Source organism: Anser anser (genome assembly GCF_964211835.1).
Source record: "Anser anser genome assembly, chromosome: 3".
Classification (NCBI taxonomy): Eukaryota; Metazoa; Chordata; class Aves; order Anseriformes; family Anatidae; genus Anser; species Anser anser.
Window position 1 is genome coordinate 50,801,929 of NC_139722.1, and position 25,036 is coordinate 50,826,964.

A 25,036-nucleotide genomic window follows, 5' to 3' on the forward strand; every position below is an offset into this window, starting at 1 on the left:
AAATCATTCCTCCTCACTTATTACTGTCACAGTAGTTGCAGCAAATTCAGGAAGTCTGAGGTCAACAGTGCTTTTATTTTATAGGATATTACTCTTGAGAAATACAGAAACTATCTAATAACAAAAACTATCCAATTTTCTAAGTATATTTTAATTTTATTAATGGGTACAGGAATCTAAAACATAAGAACTACCAAAATCCACTTCATAATATATGAAAGAGCACTACATGTACTAACTACATCATTTTCCTTAGGCGTTACAGGAAAAATAACCTGATGCAAGTATGTTCAAATGCAGAGTAATTACAGTTAAGACAACTACGCACGTATAATTTGGTCTTGCTTTCTTAACGTGTTACTCCTTTAAAAAGATTATTGATGTGCTTAGAATTAGTAATTTTCTCACTGTTTTGAAAAACTTGAACAATACTTCTCTTGTTAAAATGTTGTTGAGTCTTGCTCCAAATATTACTTTTTCTATTCAAGATACAAGCTAGAACTTCACACCACCATAGCCTTACCTTTTAACCATTGCAGGATTGTAAAGATAGATCTTCATGAACTGTCTCTCCTTTTCATGGTAACCATAAAAAGGCCTGGAGAGGAAGAAGTAAAAGCAAGAGGCTAGCCAGTTATACAGTGGCATTTATTCTGCTGCAATTTACCATGAAGCGTATTAAAATCCAGAGGGGGAAAAAAAGAACACAGAAGAACTGCATATCCAGGAGACTGAAAACTCCCACGCACTGGGCCAAAAATCACTATAATCCAAATGTATTACTTAATAATACAATGTCATTCAATTTCAAAACAGAATCTTAAACCATTATCTTTACACACTATTAAAAACACATCACACATTTCTGAACAGACATATCATAAAAGATGCTGACTCGATGGGGTCAGATCTGGAGCACGCACATGTGAATTTGGGGAGGAAGGCAAAGCAAGAATGGAAAAAAAGAATGCAGAGGCTGGGGTAAGACAGGGCTACACTGCACACTTTGCAGTAGAAATTTCAGTCTAATGCAGGTAGGTGGGTTCATCAGGAAGCTCTTACCATGGGTCACAAGTTTGCCAGAGATGGCAAGATTACAAAATGACAGGTAGGTAGTGTTTTTTCAATGTTGCCACTCCTTTTCTGAAGGACTAATTTAAAACAGTTTCCACTTTATTTGGTGAAATGCCAAGTACTCAAAGCTGCAGCTGATGCTAAAGAGAGCACTACTTTACCAATATAATGTTAAAGATAAAAACAATAGGTTCTGTGCACGTCGGAATATCTAACAAAAATTCACTTAAGCACTTCTGCCTTAGCATTGTTTCTTACCTTCCCCCCATGTAAACACATTGATGTCATATCATAATAGTACTTTCACTGCATTTATTAGCGCTGGACTGCCTCAAAACAGCATTCAACTCTTCTGATAAATGTTTTAACAAAGTCCTTGAGAACATTAATTCCGCAGATCAGGTGTAAATGAATAAATATCGGCTGTGTAATGTAAATAACCGAACAATGAGAGCAGCTTAAAAGAATGAATAGCTGCCCCTTTCCAGTGATTACTAGTCATCTCGTGCACTAAATGAGGCATGAATCCTGAAGAAAATAGGATTTGAGAATGCAATTAAAGAATACATGTCATAATGAATATGTCAAGATTAAGCTGAGGTTGCACAGGCAATATTAATTCTGGTATTACTTGACTGAATTACTGACTTTTCAGCATCAAGAATGCTAATCTAATCTAACATGCTTGTAATACAGCATGTTAAGGAAACAGGCCATAATTCAACACATTGGGTAAATGCAAGAAGCCTATCGTTTGCAGGAATCGTGACTGAAGTCAACAGAAGTTCGTGAATACATACATTTAAATGTTAGCTCTCCAAAATAAAATAAAATCTCTTAGTCAAGGATATTATTAGAAAGTGCAGCTTTGATGCTTACTTGCTAAGTCTAAAAAATGAGGTAGCAAGAAGGTTTTCAGTCCTAAATGAAATGCAAACTCAACAGAACTGTACAACCACAGCATTAACACTGCTGTCCTTAATACGATTATGTTTGCACACATTTATACTGAACTGTTTCAAAAGATGTTTGTGCTATTAAAGCTGAGCTAAGTTGTAACAACAAACTTAGAGCTGTTGTGCTGAAAAGGAGAAAATGAGATCTTATATAACGAAGCAATCTCTTACAGAAACAGTAGGAAACTTAATGGCAGTTTATACACATTGAGTTATAATGCCTCAATATGCTGTAGGCAGGTAAATTAAAAGCCGGTTTTAAAAAAGTCAGCACTTGCATGGCAAATGATCCATACTTACACTGACCTGGCACAACAGGGAAAGTAAGATTTATGACCCCTTCAAGGTTAGATATGAACACCTACTTTAACTACACGATGCAAAAGGACAGCGTATTTTAACCTCTTGTTTATTCCTGGACTTCTGCTATGTTTGGAAGTTAACACGACAACAATCCAATGTTAAACCTGCAAAGGTTTAACAAACACCCTTATTACATAACAATTTTCCTACTAATACAGAAAGGAACAGGTAAGATAATCTCCAAGATTTAAAGAAAAATACAGGTTTCTCACCACGGAGACACTCTAACATCCACGACTCCAGTCAGAACAGAAGAAAGCGAACAGATTTCTGTCACTACATAAGCATGTCTATCCACCCAGCTAAAAGATGAAGGTGTGTTGCAATTTCTGCTAGGTGTATCGCATCAGCCTCTTATGCAAGCAAAGAAAATACTTGAAACAGTCTTTCCAATGCTTCTTTGAGGCAGTGAGTATCTCACCTTCAATAATGACTTGAAGCTCTACGGCAAGAGAGGTGACAGAGGCAGGTTCTCCTACTCTGTGTCTGCTGCCTTCTCACTGATTTGAGGAAGAAAGATTGCCTTCAACATTTTAATCCGCCTGGGTTAAACATGAACAAGCTATGCCAATGTTCACATAGCTCTCAAAGAAATAACAGAAATAAAAGATACGGTGGGTTAGCTTTCCTGCTATTGAAAAACAAAGTTCTGATTAAAAATACTAATAAAAAAAGGTATTGCAGCCACTTTGCTAGCAATATCTAGAAGATAGCACTACAGCTAGCTGGGAACAGAAAGATTATCTTCCTGAAACTAATTGTTAGAAAGGATGTCTTTCAACAGAGCGTGGAACAAGACAAGTAAAAGGTAGTGCTGCACAGTACTGAAAATTAGCATTTACATTGTTTTGCAGATGAAAAATTCAATGCATATACAGATTAACTGTTTTCCACCAGGACAGCTTCCTATTATTCACCATGATTTGACATATTTTTCAGTCCTTGGTTATGCAAGTCAAATAAAAATTGATCAAGAGAATCCTTAAAATGTTAACATTCAGTAATAATACATAGTTTCAGCAGCAGTAGAAAGCTACTCTAAATAAAAACAGAGCAGTCAGCTTGACAGATAAGTGAAAGCCTCGTCTTCATGGTCTGTGCTGCTTGGAGAATCAGATGGATAAGCATGACCTGACAGTCTCTGTGGTAGACTTAGAGGGGCCATCTTAGATGACCAAAAAAAGAAGACCTGGAGGCAGACTCCTGCAAGACGTGCTTGGTCACAGGGAACCTAGAATAACCCAGACATGTAGCAAATGCTGGCTGGAAAGTACTGCTGTAATAGCAGAGACAGAAAAATCTCAAAGGAACAGATTTGGAAACATGACGGGCAGTAGGATCCAAGTTTAGGAAAAAATGTTGTGCCAACCATTTGTGTCAAGCATAACTGTTGATTATGTTAGATCAAAGCAAGTGAGAAAAGTTTTTTAGTTGTACAGGCCTGTAGGAAATCACACATTGAGGGGAAAAGAAAAAAAGAGAAAGAGAAAAAGAAAAAAAGAAAAAGGAAGAGCACCACAGTCACCCAAGTCCACGTTAAGTGTTTCTAAATCGAACTGCAAAAAGCATTTCCAAACAAATAACAGAAAGAACCGTAGCAGGTCATACTTACATTCCGGATACTAATGACACTTTGAAAACATGTTGAACAGTAGAAGACGGATTGCCTAAAGCCACATTAAGTGCTCTGTCAATGCTGAATGCCACTTTGCGGAGATAGTGTTCTGGATGCTGTCCAAAACCATCATATGGTACGTAGAGGTAAGGAAAGATACCATGTAAGTGGAGACAAGTCTTTTGACCTAAAAAGAGAAGGTAAACTTTTATTTCTGAACGACTACATCATTATTTCTTTTAAGTAGTCCCTGAATTTGAAAATTTTCCACGATATTTTCAGGTTCCACTGTCAGGGTAAATTGAAACAAGTTCAGGTCTAATTCATACAAAGGTGCCAATCTAGAGCAGTTCTCACATTTGATTCATTGACTAAAGCAGTAAGAATCAGATGTGGTTAGATGACATACACAGTGGCAAATTCTGCTATTGTATAAGCATGACCCTAATGATTTTATTTGTAGTAACAAGACAACACCATTCTGAGAATAATTTTGCATAGTTAATTAGTGTTGGATGGCTAATGGTTTCCCAGCCCTTGTAAAAATTTTGTGATATCAAAATTCTTCCCATTCCTCACTGTGAGGAGCATATAACTAACAAGAAATTAAAAAAGAATGACATGGTGGATGCTCTGGACATTCAATGTTCTAGCCATTAAGGGATAAATTAGGACGTAGAAAAAAACAAACAAACAAACTGATTTTCAACTTTTTCAGTATGTGAATCTCTGTGAGGTCTCCACTGTCAGTACAGGTCTCTAAACTTCTACCAACATGCTTACTCCTCAGCATCAGCTTTCATGAGTTTGCAATAACAGCAGAATAAAAAACCACACCATGAAAACCTTTGTGCTAGCCTAGACCACAGCTCAAGCTTCTGTTTTGGACAAGGTAAGGACGGTGACATGGATTGGGATATCCCAAGCATGACCATTTTATTTTTATTTTTTTGGCTAGTCTCAGCTGTAACGCATGTTCTTTTTGTTCCTCACCATAAGACACCAGAGCATGCATTCACTCCTGAAGCTAACAAATTCCACATCACCACCCTCCTAGCCCGCAAAAGTCCTCATGACTTCTCACTGGTCAGTGAAAAAGGTTCGCAGAAAACTACTGTAAGCACACATTGATTATCCCCCATCCCACTGCAGTGACAGGCAAAGAACAGCATTTTGTATTCTGCTTGGATAGGCACTCTGCGTGAAGGCAGCCAAACAGTGTCTACAGGCAGCGCTTTCATCAATCACAAGATAACACTGCAGGGAGGCAGCACAGCCTCACTGGTCCACAACTCCAATGAACAGACTTCCACAAGTTTATTCTTCCAAACTGAGATCATTTCTCAGCAGAGGGACCTTGCCTGTACTACTTAACACTCACTCACTCATCTCGCATCTGCACGGGCGCACCACGGGCCACCCAGTAAAGAGAGCTCTAAGTCCTCTAATGAGCAAGCAGAACAGGCTTCCAGGGTCAGGACGTCTGTCAATTCTTACAGCTGTGAAACCCGTACCTCCAAATACCACAAGCAGCACAGTTTAAAAAACAAAACAAAACAAAACACCCCTACCAAACTGGGTTTCAGATACACCGTTCTTTCTTCAAAGATTTATCAGTCTCTCACGTAATGTCCAGAAGTGAAAGAAATGGCTCAGAGGATGCTAGCACATGGGACCGTTCTCCACTGTGATTTTTCTCTTTTTACTTCCTGGAAATCAACCCCATCAAGTCTCTTCAGCGATGTTTAAATACAACCCAAGTACACAATACACATTCATAACGTCAAGGTCACGTATGATGAAATCTGCCCACATTAAAGAAACCAAACTAACTAAAGAAACTAAACAATACGAACTAGAATTTTTTGAATGGCAAAACAAAGGACAGAATCAGCGGCTTTTTATGGCAGGAAAACCTCTGCCACCTTTTTGTGGGAAAACTCATCTATTAGCAGCATGTGAACTGAGACAGTATTGATCTGTGCAGTGATGGCAGACAATTAATTCTCTGTACGAAGTCACCAACAGATGTGTGTCTCCCCATGGCTGTACTTAAGACTGACTGAAATAAAGAGTTTTTAACCCCGATGTTAAAAATAGCAGTGGTCTAAACCTCTGCAGTTCCTTTTTTTTCCCTTTACCTTTTTTTTTTTTTTTTTAAAACGTATGCAAGGATGACATTCAGGGAAAAATTCAATTTTTTTTTTCATATATGTTTCTGCAAATGCTTACTGAGGCATTAAGAAAATGAACCAACCAACCCACCCCGAACTATACTTGATATTGGAGGTACGGAATAAGAACTTCTGGCAGATATATAGGTCTATCCCCCTGTGAATGTTAAAAATTCCCACTTTTGTTACCTTTAACTTGTCAAGCCAAATCAGTTCTTCACTTGGGTCTGTGTTCCAGAAGTAGCTATGAACTCTTGTTCTTTCGGATAATGCTTAAATACCTTTGCTTTAATGGTTGCCAAACTATTCTTAATTATAATTAAATCGCGTTCCCCCACAAAACAAAATTACAAAGCACTACGTAAAACAGGGAGATTGTCTGAACTTATTATTTAAATTCAGGTTCCTTTCAAGTTATGGAGAACAATTAATAAAGCTTTTATAGCTAGCATCCGGTTAGTCAAGTTAATTGAATTAAAAATATATATCCATTTCAATTGCATATATTGAACAGTTTTTGCTGAACACCACTTTATTGCTGAATAAAAAAGAACATGTACAGAGGAAGCTTCCTTCTATTCCCTTCTGTCCCCTTGCCCTGTACTCCCTTCCTGTGCACAAACAAAAAACCCACCAAAAGAACCAATACCATGGAAAACACTATAGCTTTCGGTTGACCAAAGAATCAAAATGCCATCTAAGTCCAGGGAAATCTTCTAAAACACACACACTGAGTCAATCCTCGTTTTTGATTCTGCCAAGAAAGCAAGCAGGCTAGCAGCTGTCAAGTTGCATGGGTTTATACGGTTCCTCACTTTGATCCTTATCAGCATTAACTCATTTGTCATGGCATTTGGTTATACTTCTATTTTTATTTACAATCTGCATTACTACGAGTCTTACCCTACTGATGTAAGCACAGAGTCATTTGCTCCTGTCCTTGAAGTAAAAGCCCCAAATTGCACCAAAGGTTGTGGTGTTGGGTCTGAGGCTGGACCCCAGGAGCAGTGGCCATGGTTTGCACTACGCCGCTACGGATTTGAGTGGATCCCTTCCAACAGAGCCACAAGAAGAAAACAAATCTACCCGCTGAGGATCTCAGACCACACAGACTTACCAATTAACATAAATTAAAAACTTGGCCTGGGATAAGGTTAAGAGGTTTTATGCTTTAAACACGTCAATCTCATGTTTCTCTTTCTCTTCAGAGATATAGACAGAAGCAAATTTGTACCACTGGAACAACAGCGACCACCTACAGGGCCCTGCAGATGTTATTTTTACATCTATTCATCAGTCCCTTTGCATCTGCCGAATCAATGGAAGCAGTGCTCTACAGCGCGTTCTGGAGAAGAGCCATCCAGGTCGCGGGGCTGCTCCCCTCAGCTTCCTGAGGCAAACCTGAAGCCATGCAGAGGGATTCCCAGGGTCTTCAGACCAGACAGGCCACCTGCCTCTCCTCTGCAAGAAGAAGGTTTCATGCTACAGCCCCACTGTGGACCTACCGTGCATGTACATCACAACCATTCTCTACACGAGCAGTACATATGATGTCTTCGTTAATAAATGAATGCAACATCTACGTAAATACACCAATTGGTGGTGATAACGGGCTATCGGTCTGCTTGCGGCTGCTGCCCAGACAACTTCTCTAGCCCAAGCTCTGCTAAAGAACAGGGCCTGCACTGGTTGAGCCATCTGCAAGTCACAGAGCGAGCCACTCCAGCACGTGACTCGAAGAGGCTCAAGCTGGGAAGCAAAGCTGCGGCTTACTCACAGGTCTTTTTCAGGCACTGAACGAAGCAGTGAATGAATGAACGTGAGAAGTGCTGCTACAGCACAGAAAAGAAGCACTACACAAAACCTTGAGATGTTACGAGATACTCTACTAGCAAACTGGCTGTATTCCAAGAAAAGAAGGAACTGGAAACTAAACGTCGATAAAGGTGAATAGCCAGAATAACAATGAATCGATACGTCAAAAATATTTAGTTTTTTAGACAGTAAAGAAAGTGAGCCTTAGCATTTTTTTAGACAGAGCCCTAAACCCATACTTACCGAAGCAAGTGGCATAAATGTTGCTGAAGCATTAAAGCCAAACATAGCATTTTGTACACTTGAAACCCATGAGACAGGGATTAAGAAATCAAGCCTGCTAATTTTTGAAGCTGGTTGCTATATGCATTACAATTAGGAACACATACCAAACATAATCCTTGCTCTACGGTATCATTTAAAATAGAAGAAGAAAAAGCTGTGGTAAGCCTGAGACAGAAATCTTCGATACGATTAGAAGAGAAATGAAACCAGGAGCATAAAGGATTGCAAAGCGACTAGACTTCTACTCGGGAACTGATTTCTTCTGACCACCAGAAGGCTCAGCCACACAGGATGATGGGGCACGGCTAAAACTGAGATGCAATCTATACAGAATCACAGAATGATTGAGGTTGGAAGGGACCTCCGGAGATAATCTGGTCCAACCCCCAGCTCAAACTTAAGTACACTTCATTTCCTAGTACAGCAAGCTACAGAACCTGAGGATTATTATTCCAGCATCCTCAGAAGTGCTTATCCTCAATTTGAAAATAAAATTTATTTTGCTTTGAACTTCTAAAAATAGCTTTGAGCTAAGACTGAATTGGACAAATTTCAGCACAAATGAAAACCATGAAAAATATTATGGAAATATGACTGGTTTCGGTTGGAAGGGACCTTTAAAGATCATCTAGTCCAAAGTCCAAGACCCCTGACAGAAGCAGGGACACCTTCCATTAGATCAGGCTGCCCAAAGCCCCATCTAGCCTGGATTTGAACACTTCTAAGGATGGGGCATCCACAGCTTCCCTGGGCAACCTCTGTCAGTGCCTCACCACCCCTTGTGGTAAAAAGATTTCTTTACAATATGTTATCTAAATCTAGCCTCTTTCAATGTGAAACCATTGCCCCTTGTCCTACCACTACAGGACTCGGTGGAAGTCTTTTACCATCTTTCCACCCTTAAGTACTGAAAGGTTGCAATAAGGTCTCCCCGAGTCTCTTCTCCACGCTGAACAGATGACAGATATCATCTCATTTCATATTTAGGAAAAAAAAACTAAGTTTAGATAAACACAACATTAGAGAAAAGTTCAATGATGGTCTACAAGCAACCATATTTTGCTGTGGTGTTTCTGCTGCAGAACAAGATACCCCCGTTATAAGAAGCTAAGCAAGAGCCATAGGAAACAAGTGCACAAAATCCATTCCTATACGTAAATGAGCATTGTTTTGTTGAAACTCTCCCTAGAACTGTTACTTTAATTATTGAACCATGACACACTTTTCCCCCACCACCATACAATGCAACAGGATGGGACCAAAAATAAGAAGGCAGCAGCACTTAACTACATGGCAAAATCCCAAGATTTTAGGAAAATTCTGGCTGGAGATTAAGAAAATGATGTAAAATATGGAAGACAAAGGGCTTTTTATGCATTTGCGATCTACTAAAAGAACTTTAAGTGCAGTTTTGTACAGTGGCAGGACTAATTAAGCATGGATTGTATCAGTGGAAGAATGCATGTGAATGCATCAAGTGTGTGTCACAGAAAGGCTGGGCACGCATAAGAGATGCTCTTCCTTTACCAGTAATAGTAAAGCAAACTCAACAGAAATCGAAGATGTGACATTGGCATCTTTAAAAGATGAACAGGTATTTTCAAGTAACTGTTTAACTACCTAGATTTAAAATTTTCAAAAGAACCACAAACCACCAACCCTGTAAGTGATAATGACTACTGTGAGTGAGAGAATTAACAATTCTGTTAGAAGAAAAAATAATCTAAAAATCAAAATTTGCAAATGGCACAAATACTAGAACAACAAATGGTAAAAATATTAGAGTAGTACAACTTATTCTACCCCAACTGCTAGCTAGTAGCGGTATGAGCATCCCCTGCACAAGTCAGATGACACTTTAAACCATCTCACTCACTGCAGCGAGTTTGTCAAGACACTGATCACTGAATACTGCTCAATACTGAGCTACTAAAAATGGATAGGACTCCACTGCCTTATACTGCTAATACAACCTACTAAATGAAAGCCATCACTCTTTGATTCACACAGAAAGCAAATAAATCACATACATGAATTCAGAAACAAGGTAATACTCTGATGAAGTCAAATCCCTTCACTAGCATAACTCAGGAAGGTCCTTCTCTCTTACAATGTCTGCCACGTCATTAAAAACATAAGAGTTTCATCTCTGAATGCTGAAGTGTCCTTTAGTAGTATATTACACTTATATAATCTCTTCTGTGACTAAGTGAAAACTCAACATTTCCCAGAGTCCTAAATCAAGCCATCTTTTTTCTAAGAGGGTGAGAAGAAAGGGAGGAGTACACGCATTGTAGTCTTAAATACTGGATACTGGAGAAACAATAATAGAAAAAGATCTTCCATCAGCAAGATAACCTCAAAACAAAATCAAGAACAGAGCCCAAAGACCATATTTCATATATAATATTACACACTTGTGTCAAAGCTTTCAGTTTTTCTCTGGCACATATGAAAACACTTATTTCAGTAACATTTGTAAAAGGAATAGAAAAATAGTTTAATTAAATTTGTTTGAATCCAAACGGAGTGTTTGGCTAGAGACGTGCCACTGTTTATAATTCGTCAGTCAGTAACTGTTTCCTCTAACATGCAACACCTCTACTCTCATGAAAAGAAAAAAAAAATAAATAAAGTTTATCCATTAGGAAGATGAGGGCCTGTGATTCATTACAGCTCAATTATTCCTCACCCTTGATGCAGAGATCCTTAGAGGGGGAGAAGGACTGGGTTTTCCATTTGTAATTTAAAATTAGGAAACCGTGTTGCTAGGTGCATATTGAAGTAATGCCTAGCCTAAAAGCAAAGAGAAGACTTCAATTACCACCTAGGGAGACTTCATGTGTGGCCCTGGGCAAATTGCTTACCACAGATGATGCACTTTCTTGTGAAACAGCTGTAACAGTACTTTCATATCTGAAAGATCTGTTACAGGGATAAATATACAAAAAGAACACTAAGGCAGAAAGTTGGCTTCTCGGAGTGTGCAACAGCTAGAAAAACAGGATGAAGCGTTCACATGAGCAGCAGTATCCTGTTGAGGACATTGCCATGTCTGTCTCAGCAAGCCTTCGTGAAAAGAAAGCAAACTGGCACAAGCAACTTGTACACCTAGAATCTCACCACTGCACGTATTCTTAGAGTAGCAGGTCCCCTGCATCCTTTCTGATGTCACACTAAGAAACTCTGAAATTGTACCCAGCTTTCTTTAACACTTTCACGTCACCAAAACTGAAACAACATGCTTCCTTGAATCCATTATCTTTCAAATGACCAATTCCTCTGAAATTCTTTAAGTTCCAAGGCCCACAGGTCTGAGAACCCTGGACTGTTTCTACTGCTCAGAGGTTCAAAGACAATAGCCCAGGTAACACCAAACAAAATTACCTTTGAAACACTGATTTAACTGAGTGCTTAAGTATACACTTCAGTTGTCACATCGCCAAATGATATCTACTCAACTAATGTGCTTACAGGCAAGCTTTCTTCTCAGCAAATACAAGTTGTGTCAGTCATTTGAAACACGAAACGTAAGAGACAATTTGGTTCACCAAATCCTGTTTTCTCCAGTCTGGAAAGTCGCACAATCATCACACAGAACTGAAGGCCATTAGACACTTTTAACTGTGAGGTATTTACAAAAGAAAAAATCTCTGTGGCTGCTCTCCCTTGAGTACACACTGGGCATTGGTGTTGATGGAAATTATCAATTGTATGCTGCCAAAGCAAGGCTACTCTCTTCACCTTACTGAGGATTTTCAACAGTTCCCCCCCCGATACGGAAATATGTAACAGACTCCAATATTCCTTTTTCACATAAGCAACAAATAAACCCAAGGAAAAGCACAGAAATTGAAACAGTAATATGCCAACTCAGTGAGGTTGTTCTGATGATTTCCGTAAAACTACCTGCTCCTACCTTGAATTGATTAGGACCTTTTCTGAACTCCTGATGTGACATTAGAAAATAATCTGGTCTCCAGTTTCAGAAGTACTACTGATAAACCTAGCCATTTACAGGATGTAAAGGCACACCGTCAGACAGGAATAACAATTACCTACAGTTCTCATCAAGGAAAAGAACAGAATACATATTGGAGGTTCTAGGAAAAATCTAACTCAGGAAATTTACTGTCAAGCAGCCAAACCAGAATCAGGAAAGTCCAGAAGTGCGGAATTTTGTTTAAAGTACTATTAGTCTCCTGAAATGAAGGAGATCGAGTAATTTAAGCACCTCAAAGATCAAGGGTGAGCTATGCACAAACCACTCTTCGTAAGTTTGATGATTTCTGAATTAGGAGGAAAGAGCAACAGTATTTTCTTCTTTTCTTAGTACAAACAAGCGGACATACAAGACTAGGTTTGGTATTTGTGTATCAAATACCCATCTACAAAATGAGCCATACAAAATGTTATTCTTGCTTCCTCTACTGACAGATAGCTCATGTAAGCAGCTGGACAATATCAGTAATATTTTTAGGATGAGTGTCAAAAATCACTGGATAGGATGCCAGCTAAAATGACCTCATGAAGGTGGAAAATGCAGCTGGTCCTAGCTGTAGATCCTAACTGTCATACTAGGCTCTTGCCATGTACAGGCTGGCAACAGAGGCCAAACTATTATTCCACTATGAAAAAGTAACCCTATGACTACAGCAGAGAGGCAGGCTGTATTAGACCACACCGACCAAAGCACAGCTGAATATAAAATAGAATATTTCCTACTCCCACTGCCAGATAAGCTAGTGGTGTGTGTGCTTTACTGCATCCCGTAAAAGATGGAAAAATAAGTCAGCAATAAAAACGGGAAGCAGAGTAGCCACACAGCCTCTTTCTTCCTATTCCTTTCAACTAGCTTTCATTAAAAACCATTACTGCTACACAGAGTTCTCTTAGCTATAAGTCTTTCTTGATGACAGTAAAACAAATCACATATAAATGGATATCGGTGCATATATATCCAAAGGAGAACAAGTTTCGTTTGTTGTTAACTGAAGTTGAACTTCGATCTCTATATGAGTGTATGCACATGATTTGTACAAGTACTATAAAGTGCGCGCATCATTCCAATCACGACTCTCGTCTTCCTGCATCAGACAAAACCAGCTGAAACATTTTTGTTCAACCAGAAGAAAACACATACTCTTCTGTCAGCTAGATAGTACGTTAGAAAAAACACACCGTAAGATATTGCCAAAGACCATTTATTACTCTAAATTGTAGGCAAAAAAACCTGACATTAATTGTGATAAGGTTAACAGTGTTTTCATCAGCATTACCTTTCCACAGACACTATTCAGAAATGTTGAATATTTATAAATTCATGAATACCACCATGCTGGTGTAATCCCAGAGAAGTGATACACTGTAGAGTATAAACACTCTCACAAGTCAGATTTGTTTATGTTAACAAATAAATGACACCATATTCTGTTTGCTTTCTCTTGTCCTATTCTTCAAACAGGACTAACTAACTCCATGAATACCTCTTGGACTTTTTTGCCTTTTTTTTTTTTTTTGCATTTGCATTACTCACAGGTAAATGTCTCATCTCAGCCTATTCCTCTGGCTGAAAGCTAGATAACATGCTCCACAAAAACAACCGCTGTTCTTATCTATCAGGTTTACATGACAAGGGCTTGGTAGCAACGGGACTGCAGGGGTGGCCTCTGCGAGCACAGCCCAGCAGCTGCCCCACGTCAGATCAGAGTCAGCTCCAGCCGGCTCCAAAAGGGACCTGCTGCTGGCCAGAGCCAAGTCGGGGAGCAATGCTGGGTGGGCCTCTAGGAAAGCTGTTTGAAGAAAGAAGAAGAAAACCTGCTGCACAACAGCAGCTGGGAGTGCATGGAGTGAGCACCAGCCCTGCAGCCCCCCAGGTCAGTGCAGGAGCAGGGCAGGAGGTGCTCCAGGCAGGCAGCAGCAGTTCCCCTGCGGCCTGTGGAGAGGCCCCTGGTGGAGCAGGCTGTCCCCCTGCAGCCCATGGGTCCCACACGGAGCAGATCTCCACGCTGCAGCCCCCCCGTGGAGGAGCCCCCGGTGGAGCAGGTGGATGTGGCCTGGAGGAGGCTGCGGCCCATGGAGAGCCCCCGCAGGAGCAGGCCCCGGGCCGGAGCTGCAGCCCGTGGAGAGGAGCCCACGCAGGAGCAGGGGTCTGGGGGGAGCTGCCGCCCGTGGGGGACCTGTGCTGGAGCAGTTTGCTCCTGGGGGATGGACCTCGTGGTACGGAGCCGTGTGGGAGCAGTTCTTGGAGAGCTGCTGCCTGTGGGCAGCCCACCCAGGGCAGAGAGTGACCGTGAAGGAGCGGCGGAGACGAAGCAGGACAGAAGGACGGAGTGGCAGAGAGCAACCAACACACACTGGCTGCAACCTCCCCCCGTCATCCTCCATGTGTGGCTTACAGGACGGGGTGGGGTGGTTTGGGGACTCTGGTGTGATGGATGAAGCTGAGCCTGGGAAAAGGGGGAAGAAAGGTGTTGGTTTATGTCCGAGTTTGTTTCTCATTACCTGAACCAATTTTAACGGACAATAAATTAACTTAATTTTCTGGCTGTCAACCTCAGAAGCCTAAAAACTATTTCAGAAGGTTTGAAAAAGGTAACCAAGTAAAACAAGTCCTTGTGTTAGTTGACTCATACCTGCTACCGAGTAATCTACAGTTTCACCAGAAGATTTCCATATTTACAGTTGAAAATATTTGCTTTAAACTTTTATTCAGAGTAGAAGTTTCAGCCTACCCGCATTAATGTAATATAAAACAACACGTACCCTCAGAGCCCAAGGTAATAAAAACTTTCAGTGCAACATTAACATATTTGACCACAAACTTTCCATAAATTAGCCATATTACTGTAACTTACATTGAATACCATAATGGTATAAACATTGTCCATTTGTTGTATTATAACAATAATAAATGATGTGGAAGAAAGTAATATCCTTTACAAGGAACCTATCTAAAAATATATTAGTGACAGATACGCCTGCTCATGAGTCTTCCAAGAAAGGCTACACACAAAGGGGCAGGATGTTCGAGACATTTCCAAGTGTGGGAAAAAGAAACTCCAGCAAGCAGGCCGGGCCTCAAAGTACTCTAATCCATTGTAGCTTTTTCAAACGATGCTATAAATTGAGATTGTACATATCTCAAATCCTTATTCTAAGTTTTCCCTATGGATTCTCATGATAAGACCCTTCAGTTACACGAGGGAAACGCTTTTCAGCTGGTGTTGCTGTAGCAGATCGGTTTGCTACGAACCAATCCCCAGCCAAATTCGATTCTATGGAGCTGTTACAGAGGGAGCAACTCCACAAATAATTTACAGAAGCTGTATTCCTGAAAGCTGGTGGTCTGAATCCCAAGTCATCTCGCAGAACTGTAAATCCTCAGCAGTTCTACAGTTTGTACCATAGAAAAGCCGCACACTGAAAAATGCTCCATCTTACTGTCCGCCTTTCCCCAGATCTTTTTTTTACCCCCTTTGCTCCAGTTTAACAGCTGTTCAATGATTATTATACTTATCATCAATAGGTATTCAGGATTAACTTAAGAGGTACTGTGCAAGTGCAAAAATAATAGTTTTGAACTGTAGAAATAAAAGCAGCATTAGAAAACTTATATTCAAGTTACAGTATTTTTCAGTATCATTTTTTGTTCTGATGAAAGATCTCTTCATCCTTTACACTAAAATAGCATGGAATATAGAAATCACACATTATTTCTGTATTTTTATGTTGCTTGCTATTCAATTACTAGGTAGCCTCCTTGCTTGTCAAAAGACACATGACGGCAAGTCTTACACAAGAAAAAAAGTCCTTGAAAACCAAAGTAAATGAAACTAGCTCTTTTTACACTTACTCTTTTCCCCCAATTTATCCACTATATCTCAAAGAAATCTGTATTGTAGCTTTTTGTCTTCAGCTGTGAATATAGTCCCCAGATCACCACCACGCCCTCAGCTGCGGTTTCTACCAAGCTGTTGGTTTTTCATTTACTCCAGGTAAACAAAGATCTAGACATCCACTAAAGTCAATAGATGCTAAGCGCATGCACCGCATCTGTCACTCTTCCAATGTGATCTTTTTATGCCTTCTGATCTTTTATATATTGCAAAATATGTAAATGAATGCTCTTTCAGTAATACAGCTGGTGTTACTATTTTATTCTGCACATTTTGCAATACTATTAAGTATCTTACTTCCTATTTCGGTTTCTTTTGTAACATGCTACTTCACTTCCTCATCTTGAATTAGGCATCCATCCCCCTCTTTTCATCTTCTGTAAAGTCTGCTGTCTCTTGGCAGCACTTGAAGGGTTCCATGGCTTTTTGCCTGCTCTAGCCTTTCTTTCTGCAAAGAATGCCCAGCCTTTGTAGCACTCTTATCTTAGGCTTGTTACAGTCATTAATTGGTAACATACACACTGTTCTAGTTCTTCCCATAATTAAAATTGCAAGGTCCTTTTCTGTCTCAGTGTTACAGAAAAAAATATTAAACATTTGAGCACTTTACAGAAAGCACGTATCCAAAGACCGCTTGCCTTGTACAGATCATTTCATGTGGTTGGCTTGTATTTACTCAATAACCTTCAGAGTGACTGCAGACTGCGTAGACTGGATGTTTCATTTGCCAAGACAAGGTATTTATAGCCATGTCTGCATTCTTTAAGAAATGTTTAAGAAGTGTTATTCAGAACTATCTGTTGCTAATGCAATATCACCCAATGCAGATATTCCTATTTTACAGGGTCATCTCACTGGCTATTAAATTTTGAAATGTTGAAATTCTGTGCACAGCACTACTCAAATTACTGATCACCTTTCTGCATGGAAAACAAAAGCTCTCCCTCACACATAATTAAAAAGAACAAGGGTAGAAAGACAGCTAGCAATCTAGCTTCACATTTTAAGCTAATACACTAAATGCTCAGAGTAGAGGGAGTACCTAATACCAGTCGTCCCCTGCCTTTTACTGTTCAGATTTAACTCCCATCTCCCCCTGCTTACCCTTTTTCCCAGCCCAATGACAGCAGTGATATGTAGGCAGTACGTTTTAACACCTTTTAACCATAAATCCACAAATTAAATCTTGTGCAACAATCATAATCACTTCAACTTTGCTCATCCTGCAGTTGTAAAAAGCAGTAGATGAGGGAGCTCTTAGCCACACTTGGAGACACATCACTGCTCTCCTGGGAACATGACTACTAAGGAGAGACTTCCAAACTACACTTTTTGTTAAGATACCTGTGTCAGTGCCCTCAAAAACTAGGTTTTGTTTTCCAAATCAAGAAGAACGAGTACCTAAAGTAATGCCCTTGCATGATTGTCCGTGTTAGAATAAATTGCAGAAGTAGGTGTTTCAATTTTCTTCTGAACACATTTTCTTCACATTTGACCTTAAAATTCTAAGATCCGGACTAGAACATTACCGATAGCAACAGAAGCGTGACAGATTCCTTCTGGCTGATGTGTTGTCAGAAAAGATGTTTAATTCTCACCACCAGACCCCTACTTTTTCTGAAACGTAGCTTTCTGTTAATGCTTTCAGAGATCTCCTGCTCTTTCACGAGTCAGGATACCGTGCTTCAGAAGCTCCCTCCACCCTGTGTTTTGAAAGGCCCACAGCAGACTGAACTCAGGGAGGAGGAGGAGATCGAGTATGTGTACTTGGGGAATTACCAGCACTGCTCAGGCTCCTGAAAGATCACTGTGAACTCACGACTCAGGCAGCTTGCTAGGATTATACCTACTGGAAGACACTTAACGCCGTTATCATTGATGATTTAATGAACTGTGGATCCACATACTTATGATAGCAACTATATGGACGACCACATTACTTTTTAAGTAGTGCTATATAAGGAAACTGTTCATGTATCTGATTTTCCTCTAATGTAGCACATTGTTCAGAGAAAAACAGGGAAAAACCTGGGAAACTGTAGAATCAACAAGAAGAAAGGAGAAGTTAATACTTGGTGACAAGGTGATACGTGATACTATTAATAAAATTCTTTATGAATTATTTTGAAAATTGCTCATTTGCAAAGATCTTTAGATGAGACTGTTTCTAACAAGTTAGCTTTAAAAACCTACTTAGATTTTTAATTTTCAGATGTATGGCATATTATATTTCAAGTCGGACAAGTTTTCACGTGTTATAGTTCTTTAAAAAAATCATGTCATTAAAATGACTCAGACAACTGCAATTTTTTTTGAGCTGCATTTTCATATTTTTAGTGACTGAAAACAGGTAACGGATTCTCTAGCCAATTAAACAAACACTAAAGTAACACTGTAAAAAAGTAACATTCATTTTCGATGATGATTTAGCATTACTTGAGATTACAGTATTCAAATATTCTGCATAAAGCATTATGTAAAAAAGTTTTAATTGCTCTCATTGTATAGAAATGCTGTTACAAACAAGGACTACTAAACTACATAAAAGGAGATGCTTCATTTTCATCCCATAAACAGTCCCACGGAAGACGACGTGAAAAGACAAGCGTGGGCACAGGGTTTTTTTTCAGAATTAAGGAGTTCCTGAATACGCTGCTGTCAGATTTAGCGACAGCAATTTTACACTAGAATGCTTAAATTTAGCTTTCTTCTCAAGATTTACCATACATATGTAGCTATTCCTGTCCTTAGCACATTTAATGACGTCTAAAATTAAGCAAAGCCAAATATGGCCATCTAGCCACACATCCTTAAGTAAAACTTTTCCTTTAAAAATAAAATCTGAGCAATAACAGGGATTTCTTCTGTGGTTTTGTCTGAAAGCATAGCTACAGTGTGCAGAAGGAGCAAAATAACTGCAGTGAAATACTAAGGCCACCTGCCCCCTCAGGTTTTCAATAGCCCTCCCACTGGGAACCTGCTACCATAGGAAGAAAAAAGCAGAAAGCGCATGGAGTGGGGGAGCAAGAAGATAAATGGAGAGACAAAGAAACTCAGGGAGAAGACAGGAAGCAGGAGTCTGAGCACAACAGGAAGGACAGACAGAGCAGTCTGGCAGATAACCCTGACACCACACTAAATCCAACCTGCAGCTCAAACAGCCCATCTACCGAGAGAAACCTGAACTAGCTGCTACTATGAAAGCCTCTGGCTCCTCAGGTATATATATTAAATGAAGTTTATTTGTGCAACTGATAGCGGTTCTTTCATGGAACCTTAGCTTCACTTGGTACACAGGAGAGAGCTGGAATCTGCAAGCACGTCAGAGCTGCATGCCGGGTGAATTGCTTACATAACGCACACATCCCGTTTGTTACCGTAGTTAGACGTTCATGCAAGCACAGCAGGCATCAACACAGAGGAAGACTCATCACCGAGGCAGATGAATGTCATTCTAAAACAGATATCATTCCCACCTTTCTCTTGGAATTTTATTGGGGCTGAATCAGTCGTCAGTTAAAAAAAAGACAGTCTTTTTTATACTCAATCAGACAGAAATGTTTTAGAAAACTGCTGAACATTTGCATGTTTTAAACATTTTTAGTTAAATCATTAAGCACAGCAATAATATAGAAACTTAAACCCTGATACTTTGGGGTCGAGACCCCGCAGGAGTTCCAAGAGTTCTAACTCTAGTATTGGCATTTTGGAATCTCAGTTCTTCACGTACAAGACAGTAACATTACCTCAGCTCTGACTTGTGGGGAGCTTCACAAAACATTATAAATACATCAGTATTACAGGAGAAAGCCTCTCATAAAGTGAAGGTTTTACTTGGAATCCGTTTTTGACTGTAGATGGTAAGATTATGCCTAGCAATTGAATAACTGGATAAAATGTCACTAAGTACCATGTGTTAATTGGTGGAAAGAATGTGAAAAAATAGCAGTTGATCCCATTATTGAAAACCACTCTAATGCTTTCACACAAGGAAAATGAATTCTGGCATACCTTCACACTATTTAGTGACTGCAACCCTGGCTTTCTTTTAAGAAGGAATTTACATGCAACAGACTGATAAATAAGGACTGCAGAACTCCTACAGAAGATGAGGAAAAGATGAGATGGGCTGGCGATGGGGTTGGGGAACTAGTTAAAATTTGGCAATTTGGAAGAGGAAGAACAACCTATTTGAACTGGCCATTAAATGCCACCAGACAGACCTTGCTGAGATAGATCAAGAGCTTGAGCAATCCACTCCTTCCTCAGGACATAGCAGGACCTAAAGTCTTTATTATCAAAATTTCTGTTGGTATTTCCCAGGGCCATTATTGGCCCATATTTTTCTTTCGCTGCTGAGATGTAGCTGATTTTTCCAGCTAGGCTTCTCTGCTGATTTCCTACATGTTGATAAACAGTTTAAAGAAGCAAATCAATTAACAATAAGAGATTGAATAACCAGAGAGTCTGAAATAGGTAAAAGCTGTATGCAGTCAAGCTGAAAACATCAATTTATAAAAGTTCAAGGATGCTGGTAAGTCATAATAACTGTTACAGGAACCAGCAATGCATTACTACAACTTAGAGAACACAGCAACCATGAATGGTATGATGGCAAGTATGCTTTACTGGTGTAAGCTCCTACATCAGCTCTTAAACGCGTCATGTTTGAGAACAACTGCCTACCTACCACAAAGTGACTGACGGTAAATTCAGCCTCAGCACAACTGACACCTCTCAGACTATTTAATCTTCTCAGTCATGATCAGGCCAGGCCAAAAATAGGGAACCTGGCTCTTTACAAACTGCCTTGGGTTCGGCCATCTCCGCATTCTGTCCTTTATTGCCTATCTATTCTTTCCTGCACAATTTCAGTTCTGCAAGAGTGACCTAACAGCAGGAGTCACCTTGTGGCTGGAATGACTAATATGCTAGATTCCTTATGAACTTTAACCTAAACACAGTTTTATGACAGCACTGCACATTCAGCATCTGCACACATCAACAAGTGTATCAAAAGGTGAAGCAATGAATGCAGTTGGTTGCAGAGATTTACCTCTCACACTAACACAGCAGAAGCTACATTATAAAGGTATGTAGATACACGAGGTCAAGCATTTGCTCACTGGTTAGTTTTTGCAAATTAAAATGTCACATTTATGTAAAAAGATGTATGACTGTACTGTTGAAAATATGCATATTCTAATTTATTATGTTTTAAAATAACTTTTAAAAGAGATTTATTAAAACATCACTTGAACCTTGCATATAGTAAGCTGTTTAGATTTGAGTTTTCAGATTATGCTAAACTGAATGGAAAACATCTCAGTGTTCAAGATACTACCTCCTTCTCCCCCACCCCCACTTTTAACATAAACACCATTTAGGAAGAAATGAAGTAATACACTGCTGTATAAAACTGAAGTATTAAACCTGCTATATATGCTCCTTAGTTTTAAATTTTAGCACCTTTATTCCTCTAGGAGAGGTGAAGAAAAGAGGGGAAAAAAGCAAAATATAGCAGAAGGAAAGAAAAAAAAAAATTGTCCTCCAAGCATTTAAATACAAGATATTGCCTGTGTATTTATACTGAGAGATGACTTGACATACAGAATGATTATTCTTTAGAAAAAGCAATTCAGCTGTAGAGACAAAATCAGATGAAAATCAAGCTGCCACAGTCATCTGCTCTTGCCCCATTTCTCCACTTCTTGTTTGAGACTGTAAAAGTCTTTGAACATATGCACTAAGAACTGGGATGGAACATCGATTTAGCTAAAAATTCACCCTACAAAAAGATTACTCTTTTCAATACACCAGTTCCCCAAGTCCGGTTCACCGTTGCCACCCAAATTACTGTGCCAGCATGCACACAAAGCTGCATAAGGCAGATAGCAGTTCTTGCTTTGTACAGTACCAATGCCAGCAAAGAGACAGCTTAAGCAGCATTCAAAAGCGTAACCTAAAAGTTCACCGCTTCCAAAGCAAAGGAAAGCACGCTCCTGTACTGCCACATTCTTGAAAGTGGGAAGGAACTGTCAGACAGTATGTACATCCATATGTGCACGGTTTTGCTGAAGAGATAAAAAGTGGTATTTCCTGCAAATACAAGGAAATAGCAAAAAGGCCAGTTAACCACCTACTAAAACATAATTGGGCAAACAGTCTTCTGTGAGGTCTTTTATTGGTTATTGACGCAAAACTCTTAAGTACTACAAGAAAATTAAAAAAAAAAACAATCTCTAGATGTCCCTTGCTTTTCAAGCGAGCAGGTCAGACAGCAGTTTACAACTGCTTTGGAAAATAGACTGAGAAAGCAAGTAAGTTCTAACGACTAATAAAATGAAATGGGATTTGTTCTACATTTGCAAGATGCAAATCCTACTATTCTTATCACTTGTAAACAACATAAGATGGCTTGAGGTTCATTCGGAAAAAAGACCTAATCAATCCAGAGTATAAAGCAAATCAAGTGTTTCTAAAAGCAGAGCAACTCTATCAGTGTTAATATACTGGATCTGAGTTAGGACACTGGTTATTGAATGGGAAACACATTTTCTTCTCACTTTTTTTTTTTTAAAGTCATATAATCAAGAATTTTGCCAGTAAAGTTTTATATACCTTGCAGTTTTTTATTGTATAACGTAAACAGACAAAATAAATAACTAATGTTAAATCATGTAATCATACTTTAAGGCAATGGGAACACAATACCCCAAAAATGAAGAAAGAAAGTACAGTTTCAAGTGCACCACTTCAAGACAGGTTCCCTGAACACCTACTAACTAGAATATAGCCACAACTCCCAAACTGGTTAGAAGAATTAAGAAGAACTCAGACATGACAAAAATTTCATACAGTAAGATTTTTTTTCCCCCAAAGTGAATTAATGCCAGTCTGGGGAACGTTCTTTATTTATACGGGTTTATACAATGAAAACAAATGGGCAAAAAAGTTCAGAAAGAAATCACAGCACAAGAAAACGGCTTGGCAGTGGATCTTCAAACACATCTACACAATAGAAGCAACGCATCCCCCAGGGATAGCACAGCACACTTTTTAGTTACTGTGTCAGAACTATAATTTATCAAACCACTTAAAAAAAAAAGTGAAACAAAAGCAATCTAATTGTAATACCCCCAATAGAGGATTTGAGACACACCCACCACAATCTGTAGCTAGGCATGCAAAAAGAACACCAGCTTACTTGAACATTTGGAAAAAAAGTAAGCTTATTGTTGAAAGAAAACAAAACTTTTAACAAATACTGATGATAGAAATCAACATTGTGGCCTGCCATGTGACCAGGCTTACATTTTTCCTCCAGAGAAATTTGAGGTTAACCAACTAATAATTAACATCTGCACTCAACTGGAAGACATATAGCTCTAGGGATGTGTATTACAAAACACGGTATTTTCTAAAGTCTTTTTATTCTAGTTAAAAAGAAATGCTTAACAGTAATTTGCAGCTCATTGCTTATAAAAAAAATTGTGCAGACAAGCTCCCAGTGTACACCATAAACATGAATAAATATAACTTTCCTTTTTCTAATGGAAACATCTAACGAACTATTATCTAAGTTCAGATGGAAATAATATGGTCAACATAGTTTTTAAAGCTTTCCTGGTTCCCAGTCAATTATTCCAGCAGAGGCACAATTATTGCAAAAATAAGTAGACAAAAGACAATATACTGATAAAATTACTCTTTGTTCATACACTTTGTTTATCACACTGTGCATAAGTAAGTTAATCTTTCTAGTTACCTGCCTGCACTTTCAGACCATATGCATCTTGTCTGTGTGAGGCTCTTTATTGGTAATTCCCTTTCTTGACTCATTTCACTGTTTACTTGAATCCCAACTTTCTATCATGTGCCTTGTGCTACCGTTCACTCCAAGAAGATGTTTCTGTACTGTTGTCTCCTAAGGAAAAAAGGATACATTTATTTTCATCTGTCTAATGGTCAACAGAACCGTACCGTTTACATGAACTGAACAACAAGAGGAGCCTCAAGACACCTACCACTGAAGTCTGACTTGGGAGGAAGAGGTTAAGTGTTCAGGTAGAACCATAGAAAATAGTAGGAATAGCACCAGCATCTCTAACAGCCTGAATTTCACACATACCTGCTATAATGAGTCAGATGAGTCTTTTTTTTCTTGGTCCACAGACCTACCTTTTCTTTTACACACGGAACTCATCCACACAGTGACTTAAGCATTATGCTCCCTCTACAGTCAAAAGAGGTATGGGGCAGATGGACACCTTCGGCAGGTAATTCATCTTACTTCAAGACAGCGGGTACGCAGACAACACCCCTGCAGTGTTTTGGGAGCACTGTCAGCTGTGCCCATCTAGAATGGGCTACAAAGCAGCACAGCAGTAAAAGATGGAAAAATGAGTCCCCCATCCATGTAAATTCTGAATAGCACTTAACAGACGTGGTACATACATAAAGATTTGGAGGAGTTGGGTGAAATTTCAAGTTCTTACCACGAGATGCATTTTTCTAACAAACTGTAGTTACCAGACATGACACTAAATCAGGTTTCTTCCTACTACCATCCAATCTAAAACATTACACTAAGATAGAAAGGAAACAAACTGAGCACCACTTCTTGTCATACTATCACTTCCTTTTGAAATTGAGGAAAAAAAAAGATGTTTTCATAAGCACAAAGAAAATCACTTCTAATACTTAATTTGATAAAATATAAATTAAATCATAAATTTCACTGCCTTCCTTAGGCAGAGGAATGGTCAATGGCCGTCACCTTCCTAAAGTTGCCTAGGGAGAACCTCCTGCTTAAAGAATCAAAGCCACAGTAATATTTCATCAGAAACATCAAAC

At 39.2% G+C, this 25,036-nt stretch overlaps 1 protein-coding gene and 1 long non-coding RNA gene across 3 annotated transcripts in view; both read right to left on the reverse strand.

The window, feature by feature from the left end:
- The window catches only part of REV3L (REV3 like, DNA directed polymerase zeta catalytic subunit), a 122,026-nt gene that overhangs the window by 71,873 nt on the left and 25,117 nt on the right, over positions 1-25,036 (reverse strand). Inside the window, exons 1-3 of one of the 2 annotated variants that reach the window (XM_083831556.1) lie at positions 4,006-4,135; positions 2,815-2,893; positions 524-598 (exon numbers count right to left, since the gene is read on the reverse strand). In XM_083831556.1, the coding sequence (XP_083687682.1) occupies positions 524-561 (38 nt within the window). In that variant the 5' untranslated portion in view covers positions 562-598; positions 2,815-2,893; positions 4,006-4,135. Of the gene's footprint in view, positions 1-523; positions 599-2,814; positions 2,894-4,005; positions 4,196-25,036 lie in introns of those variants that run through there. The other variant, XM_083831555.1, reaches the window with a different exon arrangement.
- LOC310897692 overlaps positions 10,754-25,036 on the reverse strand; it is a 38,851-nt gene continuing 24,568 nt past the window's right edge. The window contains exon 3 of the long non-coding RNA XR_014582485.1: positions 10,754-24,107. This is a non-coding gene — a long non-coding RNA (uncharacterized lncRNA). The remainder of the gene's footprint in view (positions 24,108-25,036) is intronic.